Source organism: Excalfactoria chinensis, chromosome 3, assembly GCF_039878825.1.
Source record: "Excalfactoria chinensis isolate bCotChi1 chromosome 3, bCotChi1.hap2, whole genome shotgun sequence".
Lineage (NCBI taxonomy): Eukaryota > Metazoa > Chordata > Aves > Galliformes > Phasianidae > Excalfactoria > Excalfactoria chinensis.
In genome coordinates, this window is record NC_092827.1 from 77487062 (window position 1) to 77504713 (window position 17652).

Consider the following 17652-nt stretch of genomic DNA (forward strand, 5'->3'; position numbering starts at 1 on the left):
AATACTTTGCTTTGATCCAGAAAATGATAGGGGCCAGGAGATGTTATTCTCATGAAAATGTGCCTTGTCGAAACAAAACTTGTGGAGAGGAAGGGAGGAGTAATTGATTTCAAAGCATTATTGAAGTGTTACAGGGCAAACCTGAGATTTTTGGTCCTGAAGTGGAAACCCTTGTGGTCAGGGCTGAATCCTCATACCTGCTCAAGCAGCTTATGTTTTTTGGGAGAATTTAAGAAACTAAGAACTGAGAGATGCCTCTGCGTAGTCACTTGAAGTACTAAAAGCAAGACTGTCTCATGTCAATTTTCATAGTTCTTTGAATTGCCTTTCTCAAGCCTCCACACACAAATGTTTTATGTTTGGAAACCTGCAGTTCCAAGCTGCTTAAGCGGTGCACGTGCTTATCCTTTTTTCTAATACAGCAAAAATTGTCCTTAAGATAGGGAAAGTGGAGGGAGGGTAATGGGGAGAGGACAGTTGATTAGTGATCTGTGCTGTCTTGTTTGTAGTTTCACATGTGATTGAGCACGTTCAGCCCTTCCTTTTGAAGCTGTGCAGATGTGAAAAAGAAAAGGACAGGAGGGCAGGCGAGGATGAAGGACCACGTGGTGCAGTGGTTATTTTCAACTAGGAGGAAAGAATCCTGAGATCCAGCCTTTGATTTAAAGTAAATAATACATATTCTGGTCCTTGACTGAGGTGATATTTGTTTTGTGGCCTGAAATGCTGTTTTGGAGCCGCTTGGGTAGAGGAAGAAATGGAATAAGAGGTGGAGAGTATTTTGTGTGTTTTAGAAAGTTGTTGAAAGCCCACTGTTACTGCTCAGGGCTGGCAGTGCACTGGCAGTCTCAGCAACTCCAAAGAGAAAGCAAAGCAACATCCTTCCTGTGCACTGAATGTGTTTGAGTGCTAGATAAGGTGGCTTTTGCTTCTGGGTTCACAAGCTTGATGTCATAAAATCTGAGGTCTTAAACTTAAGAGGGACAGAAAAAAAGGGTCTCCAGTGCTGAACAGCTGCTGAACACTGTATCTGAGACTTCTGCTTAAGTCCTAAGACTTTCCTTCTTGAAGATCTCATTGCAAGTCCTAAGGCGCTACAGCTTAAGAAGAAACACAGCTGGCACATATGGCCAGACATCTCCTTGCTGAATTCACTAGTACCCTTAGTGGGGAGCTCATATGAGGCCTGCTCCAAAAGTAATCATTCCTATTTTATTATTTTGGCCCACAACATCATAGGTGAATGTATGGCAGTAGGAGTTTAACCTTTCCACCAATATTTCATTACATGTTGTTGCAGTGTGACAGATGGCAGCAGAGGGGCAGTCTGACAAAATGTGGAGGAAATGGCTACCGCTGACACTCACTGGTGTTTTCTGAATGCTTATGGGAACCAAATGGTGGATATGATCACAGTGAGGTTGTAGGTTTTACGTTTCTGCAGTGGTGGCAGTGACTGGGAATGATTTATGCTGATGAAAATGCACAGTTAATGGTTGTATCCTGTTGAAAAATAGCATTTTGCTGCTGAGAATGTGCTCTATAAAAAGGTGTTATTGTGCTCTATGTATCTGTTGTATTTTCCATGGAAATAAATACAAAGCATTACTTTTGGAGTGACCTACATACATTATCATATTGAGACCCTTACCTTTGGTCAAGACAGCAGATTGTTAACATATTCCAAAAATGTCTTTTATTTCATTATTAGTGAAAATAAAAGTGATGCCTTGTCCCTCTGCTCCAGTTCTATGCAGCAGTTTTGAATCTTCTGAAAGATTGCATACTTTATATGATCTGCTCAATATACAGAGAACTAATATTTCCAGACTATATTTCAGTAGTGGTAGCAGAGATGTGAAAGACAAGTCCCATTCTGGATGGCCATGCAGATTTTTCAAGAGCATGGCATGTGGACTAATGCCCAGTGCTGGTGAAAATGTGTAGCAAATGGTGGTGACCATGTTGGCAAATAACATTTTGTAGCTGAGAACTTGCTCAGTCAAGTAGTGTTGTTGTACTCTTTGTATCCATTGTAGTTTCCTTGGAAACAAATAGGAGACATTACTTTTGGAGAGACCTGTGTAATTTTCTGTTTTTTGCTGTCAGAGAGGGGGCTGGAAGGATGCTTTTTCTATGGTGCTCTTGAGCTACTGAAGTCATACGTTCAATTAGTAACCAAGGAACAGGAGTGTTTACAGGAAAATCTCCTAGAAGCTGATAATAGGTGCTTCACTGAAAGGAAAGCTATTTTGATCCACTACTTTTTTGTTCTTTTTCCTTGAGAAGTGTAGGATTTGTCCACATTGATCCAACTGCTGATGAAGTATCTTGTAAAATATGACTTGAAACATAATTATTATATTATCTGATCAGTCAAGCAGCTCTAAAGAAGGAGCTAAGAATAGTAATTTGACCTCAAAAGGGTCACTAAAACTTTCATAATGTCAGTACATTGAAGTTAAAACTAGGTGATGTAATTTGGGAAAGGAAAGCAATGAATGTGGAAATCCAGGGGACATCAGATGTCCTATGGTATGGTCTCATTATCTTCAGAAAAAGTATTGTGCAAGTATCTCCAGTGATAGTTCTCTGGTACTGTGCCTAATAGAGGTAGCACTGCCTTTTTTTAAATGTACCTTTCTCTTTGACTTAACCTTCTTTATTTAAAGGGATTGAACTGACAGTGGTGGTATCTTTTTTTGTTGTTGTTTTTTGGCCAGAACATCAATTGAAGAAGGAGAACTGTTGTGAGTTAGAGCACCAACATCTACAAGGCTTCTCTGACAGGTGTGTAACAACTGCTAAGAAATCAAGTCTTGACCAGTGGTCAAGATGGTCTTAAGGAACTAGTGGAGGCATCCTGCTATTTATGCTTTCGTATTCACTCCACATTAGAAATGGAGATACATGATTACATGATTATAGACTGCAGGGGGAATAACTTTGTTCTGTGGACAGATAACCTTGTAGAGTTCTGCTGTGCTACAGCCTCTTCTTTTCCCAGAGGTACTGTTGTAGCAAGGCATTTGTTAAGTGGGAAAGTATTTTCAAGAAGCTTTAAATGAGCTTCACGCTTTATGCCACCTTGAAACATATGAAACATTTTAGTCATTCTTTCTGTCAGGGAGATTGAGAGCCTCAGAGAATAGGAGATGGTTATGGATCACAACATTGCAGTGTTGTGCTCTGCCAAATTTGGTGTGTGAATTGAGGACAAAATCTGTGTAAGTGTAAATCCATGTTATGAATAGAACACTGCTTTAATTGGTGTGGATTCATTTGCACAGAACAATTTAATAGGATTCTTGTTACATAGGAAAGAGTGTCAAATGAGAATGAACATAAAGCTAAGATTGTACAAACTTCACCTACCTCAGTCTCTGTTGTACTGATTCTGAACAGTATAACCTTGAAATAATGTGTTGCACTGGACTTTTACTGGTCTTTTTGGAGGGGAAAGAGGTTTAACTTGTTAGTGTTTCTGAGATAAAAGGCTGTACATTTAATCTGAGTCATCCTCTCAGAAGTTTGATGTCCTTTTTCCTATCTGAATTGAGAATACCTAGGCTGTACTGAAGTGTGCTTCAGTGTTAGATTTTCTAGCACTTGCTTTTGAAGACTAAGATTAGTGTTTTGGAGGTGCTAGTGGTTGCAACATAAAATACGAGCCTTTAGCAGCAAGTAGAAATCTTACAGAAGGAGGATGTTCACTTTTGGCTGCATATAAGATATGCAAGAAGATATAGTCTTCTTCCCCCAGTCATTATATAAGAGATGGTAATCCCAGGAGTCACTGGCTGGAGCTCTGAGAAATTTTCCTTCCTCTCTGAAGTTTTGTGGTGTATTTTGTCCAAACTCAGCCCCTTCAAGATCTATACTCTGTGCTCCAATTTCACTATACCAGAATAGTGCCTTTGTGTGTAGCTCACCTTGTGTATCTACAGATGCTGTTGTTTGATGCTTTTGTTTTGTAAGAGCAGCAATGGAATCATAGAATTGAGATTGGATCCACAGCCTCTGTGGGCATCCTGTTTCAGTGCTCCGTCACTCTTACAGAAAAGAAGTTATTTCAGTTAATTATATAGAACTTCCTGTGTTCCAGTTTTTTGCCTGTTGGCCCATATCCTGTGACTGCACACCACAGAAAAGAGTTCAGCCCAATCCGTTTGTTTTCTGCCTGTTAAGTATTCATAAACATTGATGAGATCCCTTCTCAGTCTTTTTTTCCTCCAGGCTGAACGGGCACACATCACTCAGCCTTTCCTCAAATAGTTTCAAAGATGTTGGAAAGTGATTGAAATGCTTCCTTTTACAGTAGGGTCTATGAAGATAAATGGTGGCTACAGAAAGAGGGTTTCCTATAAAGGTGTTGAGGTTTTATAAAGCATTCTGTCTTCAGACTACTGAATGAGCTAATTTATCACTAGCAATTAATTACACTTAATTAGGTACCTACACTGAAAGGCCACAAGTCTGTGTGCTCTTGTCCATCTTAATTATCCTACCTCCATTTTATGTTACATAAGCTTCACCATTACTCACCTCCTTAATGTCCTTCACCCATTCTTGCCTTTTCGTTCTTCCACTTTAACTAGTCAGCTGTGCTTCTGTCATCTTCCCCACTACCTGTGTTTGATATATCTTCATCCAGCAAAACTGCTGCTGATGTTCTCACTGCTGTGGCTGAGTATGAATGGAAGGAGGCAAACTGCAACAAAAGCACAATGAACCGGTGCTTTTAGCAATGAATGGGAGCCCTGTAATAATACTCTCTCATTTGTTCCAAACTCTGAGTACTGACCCAGGAGCTTTGTCCTCATATAAACATCCCTCGAACTTTAATATTGCTGAAGAAATTAAATCACTCCAAGAAAACAGTATCTCTTATTTTAATATCAGCTATTACCATAAGTCTGTATATACATGAGTCCCATAGAAGCTGCTACAAATAGCATGTAGTAAAATCAAATTTAGGCTAACTTTGGTAACACTGCTGAAGCAGAGTGACCTGTTGAATAGAGAGAATAAAGTATGTAGTCCTAGGTTTTACATTTGGCTGTCTTAATACCAGTGAGTATAAATAATAGAAACCTAAATGAGTCTCCACAAAAAGGTGTTTCTAATTAGCAAATTCTGGGAGTAAAACAATCAGTTGTCATCTCACATCATGAGAAATCATTATAGAGTAGAATATTTCTACTTTTTCATTAAGTAGAGAAATAGAAGCTTGCCTTTTTTCCCCTAATTTTTAATTAAAACTGGTTATTCCTGTATTCATGAAGACAATAAATGAAAACTTGATTTAGAAGAGTATTTTGTTTCAAAGTGTCTCTGCCTCCAACAAGCTGTTTTTCTCAGTGCAAGCAGTTCTAGGTTTATGATAGTTTAAAATGTAGTCTTTCACTTCTAAATGAAACTCTGTCTACATATTAATCTGAAAGTCTGGTTTTGGATCAAGTTGATGCATTCATTTGCATACATAATCAACAGTTACTTTCTGGGAAGATGGGCAACACTGAGTAGCTTCAGAAATTATTCTGGTTCATAACTTCAGAGTTCATCTGGAGAATGTTCCTTTTAATTTATGTATTGAAGTATTAACATGGCAACGGGAGGGGGGTAAAACAATCCTGTGTAACTTTAATAGCTACCCTTGCAAGATGAAGACATTTAAACAATGTGTAACCTATAAGTTTCCTTTTGAAGGCTATTTTGGGAAAACTTAGGTTTGAAACTAGTTTCCTCTCCACATAGTGGTCATTTGTTCCTTATTCAGTCTACAGAGATCTGTAGATGACATTCTAGAATCATAGAAGCTGTAGAATCACCAAGGTTGGAAAAGACCCATAGGATCACCCAGTCCAACCATCCACCCATCACCAATAGTTCTCACTAAACCCTGTCCCTCAACACAACCTCAAAATGTTCCTTGAACACCTCCATGGTCAGTGACTCCACCACCTCCCTGAGCAGTCCATTCCACTGCCTGACCACTCTTTTAGACAGGTAGTGGTTTCTAACGTCCAGTCTGAACCTCCACTGGTGCATCTTGAAGCCATTTCCTCTAGTCCTATATCACCAGTTACATGAGAGAGAAGGCCAATCCCCAGCTCATTGTAACTTCCCTTCAGGTAGTTATATAGAGAGAGCAATAAGGTCTCCCCTGAGTTTCCTCCAGGCTGAACCCCTGGCCATGTTTTTCTCCATGCTCTAATTTAGGCAATAATGTCTTCACAGAATCACAGTATTGCAGGGGTTGGAAGGGACCTCAGACTACAGGTTTCTGTGTTACAGTATGCACACAGAGTTAACATTCAGTAGGGTGCATTCATTTTTATACTGGTGACTTTAGTCCAGACAGACTTTGGCAGCATTTATTGGCATAGGTGAGATGTGACCAGGATGATTTAAATCAGGAAGACAAGGGTCAGAGTTGGAAAGATCCACAGGCTTGTACTTGTTTTGACTTCAGTGGGAGTTGGCCAAATTCTTTTAGAATTATGACCATGAGGCCCTAGCTACAGTTAAGAGTTGCTTGTAAATACAGGCAGCTACCATTCTTTAAACACAACAGATACCTACTAAATGTTGTACTTCCTATCATATGTGAAGTGCATCCTTGTAATTAGATGTTATGGCTTAATCCAGACAGGAACGCGATGCTTGTGATGGTATTTCTGATTGTGTATTTCTTCCTCAAAACTATGGTTTTTAATCATTAAAGGATTCAAGAGCAAAGAAGAGATTTGAGGCCTATAGTCCAAAAATGCCACTTCTGTTCTTTTTTACCAGAGTGATTACACAACCGTCTCTTAAAGATGCACCATTAGTAGTGAGTAGCATCCAGATTGTCTCTCCAGAAATACAACATAAATTTAAAATTGCTATGTGGCTTTAAACAAACCTTCCCAAGTCCTACTGTAATTCTTTTTCTAAGCACCTAAAAGAGTTTAGAAGCTGAAATAGAAGGCAGACATTCACAGTTGAAGCTTTGAGATTGAAATTATGAAGGTTATTAACCCTCACGCTTCACTTTATAAACTGATCAACAGCTGGGGTTAAATGACTTTTTCTTCTCTATTAGGGTTGTACTGCAGAGTTCATGCTGTTAGGTTTTTATGACATCCATGCGGGGCTTTATTCTACAAAAAGAATGCTGAATTAGCTGTGTTATCAATTACTTGGAGCCTGGTAATCTTTACATTTGTAATTCAGTTTATATGAATGTGAAGTGAGAATTGCTGCCTCTGTACTTAATTGCAGTGGGTAAACTGGGCCTCTGTGAGCACGGTGTGCCTTTAGTTAAGGTTGAGTGAGCAGCCAGCCCTCAGTTCTATAGTTTAATAACATCTGATTCCCTTTGTGCCTGTGCAGAGTCTGTATGTACTTCCCACCCACCCTTGGTACTTGGAAAATGTGATACCGCGGTCTGTCATACTGTGCTGAAAAGAAGTCCCTTCTCTTTCTGTGGCCTTAGGAAAAATATGTTCCATCCCTGAAATGTTCAAGGACAGGTTGGATGGAGTTTTTGGGCAACCTGGTCTAGTGGAGAGTGTCCCTGCCTGTAGAAGAGGATTGGAACTAGGTCTTCTGAAAGGTCCCTTCCAATCCAAACCCCTCTGTGATTTGAGACAACAAAACTAGCCTTGCTTGGGTTTCATTGAGAGCACAGCTTAGTTGTTTGTTTTTTCCTTCTTCATGATACCAATAGAAAAATATTTCTTTAGTTGCAGTTAACCACACAGTAGCATCTTGCAATGTTTATTATGAGTAGTGCTGTTTTGACTTCGTAGAATCATTAAGATTTGAAAAGACCTCTAAAATTGTCTAGTCCAACTATCCACCTACTGTCAATATTGATCATTAAGCAATGTCTTAAAGTAGTACACCTGCCCTTGCCTTAAACACCTTCAGGGATGGTGACTCCGTCACCTCTCTGGGCAGCCTGTGCCAGTACCTCACTACTCTTTTGGAGAATAAATATTTCCTAATATGAAACCTGAACTTCCCTTGGCACAGCTTGATGTCATTCCTTCTTGTCTTGTCACTGTTAACCAGGAGATGAGGCCAGCCCATCTCACCACAACCTCCTTTCAGGAAGCTGTAGAGAGCAATAAAGTCTCCCTGAGCCTCCTCCAGACTAAGTAATCCCAGTTTCCTCATCCACTCTCTGTAAGACTTGTGCTCCAGACCAGTCTCAGCTTTGTTGCCCTTTTCTGGACATCCTGCAGAGTCTCAGTGTCTTTCTTGTAGTGAAGGACCCAAAAATGAACACAGTTTTCAAGGTGCAGCCTCACCAGAGCCATGTACAGAGGGATGGCCACATTCCTGCTCCTTTTGACTGCTCTGTTTCTGATACAAGCCAGGATGCTGTTGGCCTTCTTGGCACATCAGGTGGATCACCTGGTCATAGAAGGAGATGGGGTTGGTTTAGACTTCTTCGTATCCTCCTATTTAGGCTACATGGAAAATGTGGTTTGAATTCAGTGTCTGAGACTCATTATTTCTCTTTCAGAGTACAGATGGATCCCTCTCTGGGGTTGTGCAGAAGTGGAAGGAGTACCAGCTCCAATGCCTGAAATACTTGTATGAGGCTCCTCCTATTGTAGCAGGTAAGTCTGATTGGCAGGCATACAAAGTATTGTTAATATGTAAGATAACAGTTACATGGGAACAATTATGAACTTGAAAGTACTTCTCCAGTTTGCTATCCAGTCCATCTCTTCTTTCATTTCCTTCAACCTGCTTTCTGTAGGACCCTTCGCTCTGCTGAGAGGAACCGTTTTATGGAAGAATTTCATTGTAAAGATTTTTGTCTTCAGATCCTTAGTGTCTTGCGGTGGCTATAGTGCATCAAAGTAGGTTACTAATATTGCACTCCTGAAATTTGTGTAGAGGTAAGGGTTGAGACAGTACAGGTATTAGGAAGTCTAGGACCGTGCTGTTTACATTAATCTAGTAGTGGAAATTATTTTGAGCATTGTAAAACGCTGAAATGGCATTTAAAGCAAAACACACACTTGCAGGAAAGTTAGTAGTTGAGCTGCACCAGTGTACTGAGAGCAGCTGCAGCGTGCCAGCATTGTGGTGTTTAGAGGACACTGGTGACTTGTCAGTGACGCTCAGAACTGGACACCATATGGGCTCTCCTGTGCTTCAGTGCTGTTGTGGCACACTAAAAAAAATGAGACGTGTCTAAAGCTGTATCTGAATAATTACTTTAAAACTGTCAGTTTTCCTTCTCTTAACCGTACTATTATGGCAGTGTAAGAACAGTAGGTGATGACAACAATGGCTGCAAAACATTCATTTCTCTTCGCTCCATTATCCTGTTGAGCGGTTGAGTGCTGCCCTCTAAGAATGACAGTTTAATAAATCTGAAGTTGAAGTACTCTCATGTTGATTAAGCTGTAATGCAAAGTTATGGTTGTGTGTGGGTATTTTGTTGATGAATCTCTATATATTAGATTAGACTTCCAACCGCATGACTGTGAGCCAGTTCTCAGTGATGATTATCTACAGTATTCATGGCAAAATTATTTTAAATCCAACTGAGACATATGAGGGCGTGGAAGAGAAAAGATAAAAATGGTTTAATATTGATGTGCCTTTCTTGTCCCCTTATTTACTTGACTAATTTTTTCCTAACTTTCCTGTTACATAAGGATAAATAAGACTCACTTGTCCAAAAAACTTTAACTCCAAGGTTTGATTGCATAATACTATTATGGCTTAAATGCAAGTGTTGTATTTTATATTCTGCTCTTTGGTCTTTTCCTCACTAATGTTAATACAAGGCAGTGCTATGCCCTTTCTTCCACCTCTTTGCAGAAGGCAAGTTCTGCAATAGAACGTTTGACAACTATGCCTGCTGGCCTGATGGACTGCCTGGCACCTATGTGAATGTCAGCTGCCCCTGGTATTTACCTTGGGCTAACACAGGTAAGAGTCCTTGCTCACAGCATTTGAAAGGATAATATTGGCTGTAATAGTCATGAGTGCGTTCAATTCTCTGTAATGTAAAGACAGGGATGGGAATTATTATAATATTTTCTTTATTCCCATGTAGCAGGAGAAGATGAGAGAAGACTTTCTAAGGGTTGAATTTAGTTTGGATTTTTGTGCTCTTATCTGCTTTTGCTGTGTTTTATTGTTTTTTTTTCTTTGACAGATATATCTCTGAAGGTGGTATTCTTTACATTCTTATGTACACATTCATCTGACATCACTTGAAGGTAATTCATGTGGATTCCTTCATCTGGTGTCTGAATTCAGTAACTTGTGCAACTTCTTTATGAAGATCTCGGTTTTGAAGTATAAATAGGCTATCTTGTGTGGTGGATTGAACTTGGCCCATGGTAAGGGACAGCATGCTGTTAATGAGGCTTGGCTGTTGAAGGTAAAAGTAGTTTAGGTGTGTAGTATAAGTTGTAGGCCTTAGTAAGGGGATTTGGGAAATGAGAAAGGAGTTGAAGAATACTTCGGTGTAACTTGAGAGCTGGGAGTGATAAAAATCCTATAGAGTAAGGAATAGAAATTGCACTGTCTGACTAATTAGAGGTAAATTTCATCATAGTGCTGTTCTTTGCACCTGTGGCTTAAACAGCACTGATAACATGCCAGTGATCATTTGACTGTTACTTAACAGAGCATGTACAGTATCAAGGCTTTCTCTCCAACCCATTTACTAGCCTTGTTGAGGGGGAAGAGTTTGGAAGATGACATAGACAGGTCAGCTGACCTGATGTGATCAAAGGGACATTCCATGCCATATGGCAGCATGTTTAGCCAAAAAAAAAACTCAGGGAAAGAGGGAGGGAGGGGGAATACTCATAGTTGTGGCATTAGTGTTTCCAAGTAACTGTTCTGTGTGCTGAAGCCCTGCTTTCCAGGAAGCAGCTGGACATCTGCCTACTGATGTGAAGAAGTGAATAAATTGCTTATTTTGCTGGGCTTGCGTGAACAGCTTTTGCCTTTCTCATCAAACTGTTGCCTTTAAAGTGAGTGAGAAATTCTCACACCAAAATAACATTGTAATACCTAAAAAGGTGGACAACTTCCATGTATGGAAGAGCTCTGCCCCTCATCCCATCACTGCTTTACTACAACAGAAGTGCAATGTGATAGGTGTCTGGCAGCCAGACAGGGTCAACTTATCACATTCACTATAGACTTTCCTGCAGGCCACATGGGAGTACCTGCTTTAGTGCCTGGAGCACCTCTTCCCTTTTAATATTACCAACCTTGATGTTCATAATGTTGTTTCTTACAGTTAGTTTGGGAAGTGACAGGTCAACTATTGTAACCCTTAAATTTCCTGGTGAACTTCAAGCTGGTTTTAGAGATAAGTAATTAAGATACTGCAACTTTAGGATGGATAAACAAGTTTTTATAAATGTGTGGAATTAATATTTACCTCACAATTAATTGAGATAGAAGTGTGTGGTGCTGCAGAACTTTTTCCAATACACCTAATACTTCTGGTTATCTAAAATTTCTTACAGGATTCAACCACTTTCCTCTAAACTTGTTCACTTGCAATCTTTTAGATACTGGACACAGTTGTTTGACTTTCAACTGCTTTTGAAACATCACTGCTGGTGAGAATCATGATTTTAAACCATACCACAGATTAATAAATTTTTGGATGTGCAATATCTCTGAAAGTCTTGGATACAAGTAAAATTAATTATCCTGAAAACTGTATTTGTTTCAGTGAAAAGACTAGCATCGTTTTGAAAAATCATAGAGCATGCTAGGGAGGATTGCAATTTTACTTCAGAGAATATCTCTGGGTTTGTTCTCATGTGCATATTGTGAGTACACCTGTACGCCTCAATCGTGTTATTGACAAGAAATAAGAATAGAATGAGGAGATATTTTATCAATTAATACAGAACACAAGAGGCTGCTATTAGTGTGTGATGTGTAATTTAGGGATCTGAATTGCTGTGCCTTTCCAGATGTTTTGTGGAGTCATGTTCAAAGTGAATGCTAGTGGACTGCCACAGTGGAGAGGTAACTTCTTTAAAATAGAAGATCCATAACAATAGTAAATTGGATGCCCCGTTACTTAGGGTAATCACATAAGCATGTTTATTACTCATTCTTACATAGCTCACTACTTAAAATAGATGGAAGCCCTGCAGCACTAAGATATCTTATATGCTTAAAGTCAAGAAAAGGGAAGGATAAGACCTTGTTTAGAAAGAACCTTCAAAGTGTGTTCAGTGAAGATCATTAAGCATGAAGGGCTTCAGCTAGCTTGCTTTGTTTAAAACAACTGTTCTTTGATTAGAAGCCAGTTTTTAAAATGCATGAGAAGTTTGCTGTAGAACCATACCACCTAGAAATCCCTTGGGAAGTAAACTGAATGCTGTTTGATTGAGTACTGGAATGGAGGAAGCATTGAGAGTTACCTGGCAGTTTCCATTAGAAGTGTTAGAGAGCTGGAAGCAGTGACAGATGACCTAGGAAGAATGTAGGGACACTGAGCATTCAGGAATGGGAGTTAAGACAGCCAAAGTCTATCCAGAATCTGTCAAGTTAAGGGTCATTTTAAATAAATAAATAAGTGAATAAAAACCTGAAGCAATATCAAAACCAAAAGGCCAGTGAGAGAAAAATTGAATCCACTGCTGTATGTAGTAGGGGACCTTGTGGAAAAGAACATGGAAATGGATGAGATACTCACTGCCTTTTTCACAATGGTCTCTACAAATAAGGCTTGCCTGAAGCAATCCAAGGCCACTAAGATCTTTAGAAAAGTCTGGAGAAAGGAAGACTTGCTCTTCTTAGAGGATTTCGGTCAGCTTCAGAGGTTGATGATAAGTAATTTCCTCATCATCATCAGTCTCTTCTTCACACCTCTTAGTTTTTCTTTTTTGCCTTTCTCGATGCTGTTCCAGTCCCGGCACCTGGATCTTCTGCTGCCTCCTCCTCTTCTCCTTCTTCCAGGCAAAACAGACAGCTGCTTAATCTTGTCCTGTACTTGTACCAGCAAGTACTGAACAGATAGAAAGTGTCATTGTGAGGTTAATCTTGAGGACTAGTAGAAAGAAACTGTCTCTACTTTTCAAGAAGAATAAGAAAGATATCTGGGGAGATGTGGTCAACTTCACATGAATCACTGTGAAGTTGATGGAGCAGATAATCCTGGAAACTGTTTCCATTCACATAAAGACAAGGTGATTAGAAATAGTCAGCATGGATTTATGAAGGTGAAATCGTGCTTGATGAACCTGATCCTTTTATAAGGTGACTAGCTCAGTATGTGAGGGGAGAACAGTGGATGTTGTTTATCTTGACTTTAGTAAGGCTTTTGGCACTCTCTCCTGTAACATTCTCTTTGATAAACTGATGAAGTGTGAACTGCACAAAAGTGGACAATGAGATGAGCTGAAAACTGTTGCTCGGCTTGAAGGGATTATCAGCATAAAGCCCTCTTGAAGAGTAGTCTCTACTGTTATACTGCACAGACTGAAAGTGGGAAAAATACTGTTTAGTGTTTTTATTAACAATCTGGATGATGAAACTAGGTGTACTTTCAGCAGGTTAGCAGACAGAACAAAACTGTGAGGGAGTGGTAGATGCATCACATGAGTTCACAAGGATCTGGAGAGACTGGAGAAATGGACTTTCAGGAACTCTGTGGAGTTCCACAGAAGGAAGAGCAGTCTCCCTCTTGGGGAGGGGGTTAACTGCGTGCACCAGTATGGGCCGGGGGCTGACTGATTGGAAAGCAGCTCTGTGGGAGAAAGCCATGTTGGTCCTGGTGAACACCAAATTGAACATAAGCCAATAATGTGCCCTTGAGACAGAGAGGGTCAGCAGCTTCCTGGACTGTACTGGGCAGAGTGTCACTGGCAGTTTTGTGGGAATGGTCTGTCTCTTAGCTCTGGGAAATGGAACCTGTCTGGAGTGCGTTGTCTTGTTCTGGGTTCTTCATACGAACTATGTAATGAAGTTAGTCTAGCAATTGGATATGATGGTGATTAAGGGCTGAAGTATCTCTTGTGAATACAGGTTGAGAGAGCTGGAATTCTTCAACCAGGAGAAGAGAAAGTTCTGGAATGTGTGAATGGAAATTTTATTGATAGGTATGAGCACGCATACTTGAAATACAGGATGCTTCCTTTAGATATAATTATTTTACTGTGAGGGTGATCGAACTCTGAAACAGAAATTTTGGAGATGGCCGAAACCTGACTGGACATAGCCGTGAGCAATCTGTTCTAGTTCATCCTGTGGTAAGGGGTCATGCTGGGAGAATCTTCGGAAGCCCCTTCCACCCTAACTATTCTGTGGTTATCTTTGTTGAATTGTTTAAGTTGGTGCAATTCTGGGCCTTTTAACTGTCAAGTGTTACAAATTTCCATTGGTGTGAACCAAGAAAGGAGGTGGGGAGAAGAATTCACATGGAAGGTGTTTGTAATGCTAGAGCTCTCCTTGATCAATTACAAATCTTGCAGGCTTTGTCTGCAAAATAGCTTTTATTCTTGTTCCTGTACCACTCTTCATCTTGTCTTGGTGACTGCGGTCTTCAGACTACTACTCACAACACTACTTACCTTATAATTGCAACTGTTGTCTTCTGCCTCTTTTTGAAAGTGCAGTGTGCAAAGATGGACTATAAAGTACAGTAAAGAAAATCAATACTGTCCCACTTGCATGTCTCATCTCTTCAGAAGTGCTGAACCTTTTTCTTGTTTTGCTACCCAGTGTGTGTCAGTATCCTTGCCAAATTCAGTACTGGCTTGCTGCCATCAAGGATCGTCTCTGAAGGCTCAGAATGTGTTTGTGGTAGTTGGATAGTAGAAAGATCACAAAATTAGACCGAGATCTTATGCTTGAACCCTTGTATCCATGCAGTGTTATGGACCTGCTTTGTGACAGGCAAGCAAATTAATTATGTATCCTTGGAGGAATTTTATTTTCTATCTCCACTGAAATACTGGGCATTGAGTTTGCGCATTTCACCCCCAGGTCCATTTCCTCTACACAGTCTTCCAGCCACTCTGCCCCAAGCCTGTAGCACTGCCTGCAGTTGTTATGACCATTCCATGTTGTGGCCTTTCCATGCAGGTCAGTTTCTTGATCGCACTGATTGCAACTGCATTACGATTTATCTACTTTACACAGATTGATTATTTATAACATTGCCCTGAGTCACCAGGAAATTGTGAAGTAAGGATATTAAAAGTTATCTAGATACTCAGTATTGCACTGAAGGTGAGCTGAGGTTAAGAGTGATCTCTCCTTCAGTGTAGGTTAAGCCACTGTCATTGGAGCTAACAATATCTAGAGCAACTTTGATACTGTCTCTTTTCTCGCAGCACAGTGTAGGATTTTTGTGTAAATGAGGAGTTCAGTTACTGCTGGACTGTGAGTGCCTGATAGTAGGAGTTCTCCAGTCACTTGTCTCTCTAGTGCCATATAAAATAGCTTTGTGTATGTAACAGAAAAGCCTTCCAGAACAGTAAAAAAAACACTGAGGGTTAGAGAAGGAGGGAGGCAGAGTGAATTTCAGGCAAACAGAATTCTGTTCAGATCTCTAGATTCATTCAAAAATTCATAGGCTTTCATTTTAGGAAGACAAATATTTCAACGTGGTGTTTTTAAATGCTCTGAAAATAGCACATAAAAATATCTGAATTATCAAAAGGCACATATGTATTCCTGTTGTGCGTCATGTTCCTCCTCCATCACCAGTAAGACGTTTGTATTTGCACTTTTTGTAGCCTGCTTATATATACGTATTTGAAACAGTAGGCTTTACAGCAGTTTCATACCTATATGGACAGTTTGACTCCAGCTCTTTGTTTTGCTTATGTTTGTGCTTATGCAGCTCCCACTGTTGGGCAGACCTTCACAACAGGGAAATGCTGAAGTAACAGGGGGGGAAGGCAGGAGGCTATTGCTGGAAGAGTTTGTTCTGTGAGATTTCTAGCTCAAATTTTGGACTATGCTTGTTGAAGCTCAGTTTCCTACACTTTTGGCTGCCCAAGTCAGAACTTTTGGTCTAACAGATATGCATGTGTTAAGGAACAAAGGTTGCCTTTAGTGAAAGCATAGAAAGACTGCTAAGTTTCTGACAGCGCTGAGGTTAGAGCAGGTAAAATTTGCATGTTGTACTATCCATGTTGTAGTCAGCAAGATCAGCAAGTTATACTTGGGCAGTGACTGTCCCAAAATTCAGACCTCTGAGGGGATCAGTATTCCTTTAAAGGATGGAGAGCACCTTACCTTGCTGTCAGTGGCTACATGTGTTTTCTTACTACTTTTTAATAATTGAAGGCTAGCTGCCAATAACACCATGTGGATTTGGAAACCTTGGAGCTGCAAAATTCATTTTACAATTATGTCTCCTTTGTGGTTCTGCTATTTTATTGTTTAATAGTACTAAATCCCTTTTAATTAAAAAAAAACCTTCCAGGGATACCAGTTTCAGATGAATTATGTGAACCACAGTAGTACCATAGTAGTAGCAAATTTTACTAATTCATCTTTATTTGGATAAATGAGGTAGCAAATTTATGTGTAGGTGTTGACCATATGAAAATTTAAGCCTCAGATACTCTATATTGCAATGCAATGTTAGAAATACTCTCAATATGAATTGGTATAAATTCAGGTAACTAATGCCCATAAATAAAATGCACTAGCAAATGTTATTGAGATCTCTGCTCAAAATCTTTTCATCTTTTTGGTCCTAAACTGAAACAAACACTCTATCTCTACGTTTGACACGTCTGACACCTGAACTAGCTTGACTGTTGGGCTGTGTCTGTATTGGTATTTTGGTCTCACCCAAATGAGTTTTGAAGCAACACTCTGATGGCTGTATTTTTTGAGCAAGTTCAGTTTGGTCACATGTGGGGAGTGTTTTTTGGAGAAATCTAATATAGAAACCGTGCCTCAAGTATCCATTGGATGCACCTCAATCTTGAATGGTGACATAAGACCTAATGACTTACCTGTACAACTACAACATCCACCAGTATGACCTTAAGGAAGCCACTGGAAGACTTTCGAAGTACCAGGCTTTCATTAAATTCTGAACACTTGTTGTGCCAGTGAAAGGAACGATGGTTTGCATGCCTGGCATAGGAGACCAGAGGCTGGCTTGCTGCTTTGAGTACATCTAGGTGCAAGGACACAATTTCCCGTTTCTCACTCTGTCATAATAGCTTAAGGTCCATTTTTCAGTGCTCACCATTCCCTTTCTGGTCACAGAACAGCTTTTCTTGTCATGTCTTCAGGAGAGGAGGGAACTTGGTGTCTGAGTGCTCTAGTGCCTCACGTAAAAAGCAGAATTAAAGGTGCTTTTTGTTTTTTTGTGCTCCTGAAACCTCACAATGAGGCAGTGACACGTTGCTGTCCTCCATGTGAGACAGCCCAAAGGAAGCAATATACATTGCAGAGGAATCTACAGAAAGCATTATAAATGAGGAGGCAGCAGTGTGCGTGAGATTTCCTTCAGACAGTTTTGCACCATATGTCTGGTTTGAACATATAGTTCAAGAAACTTGTGTAAGCAGTGTCTGGTTTGATCTCCATTACTTTTTTCTCCTATCGTTCAGTTTCATAGTTCAAAATCTCTTTAAAATCAGTGTTGTTAGATGGCTACGTGAGCTTGTTGCTAAACTA

General features: G+C 39.9%; 1 protein-coding gene across 2 annotated transcripts in view; it reads left to right on the forward strand.

Annotated features, from left to right (window-relative positions):
• Window positions 1-17652, forward strand: part of GLP1R (glucagon like peptide 1 receptor) — a 75656-nt gene that overhangs the window by 18809 nt on the left and 39195 nt on the right. For both annotated transcript variants that reach the window (XM_072333149.1, XM_072333150.1), the window contains exons 2-3: window positions 8519-8615; window positions 9835-9945. In XM_072333149.1, the coding sequence (XP_072189250.1) occupies window positions 8519-8615; window positions 9835-9945 (208 nt within the window). The remainder of the gene's footprint in view (window positions 1-8518; window positions 8616-9834; window positions 9946-17652) is intronic.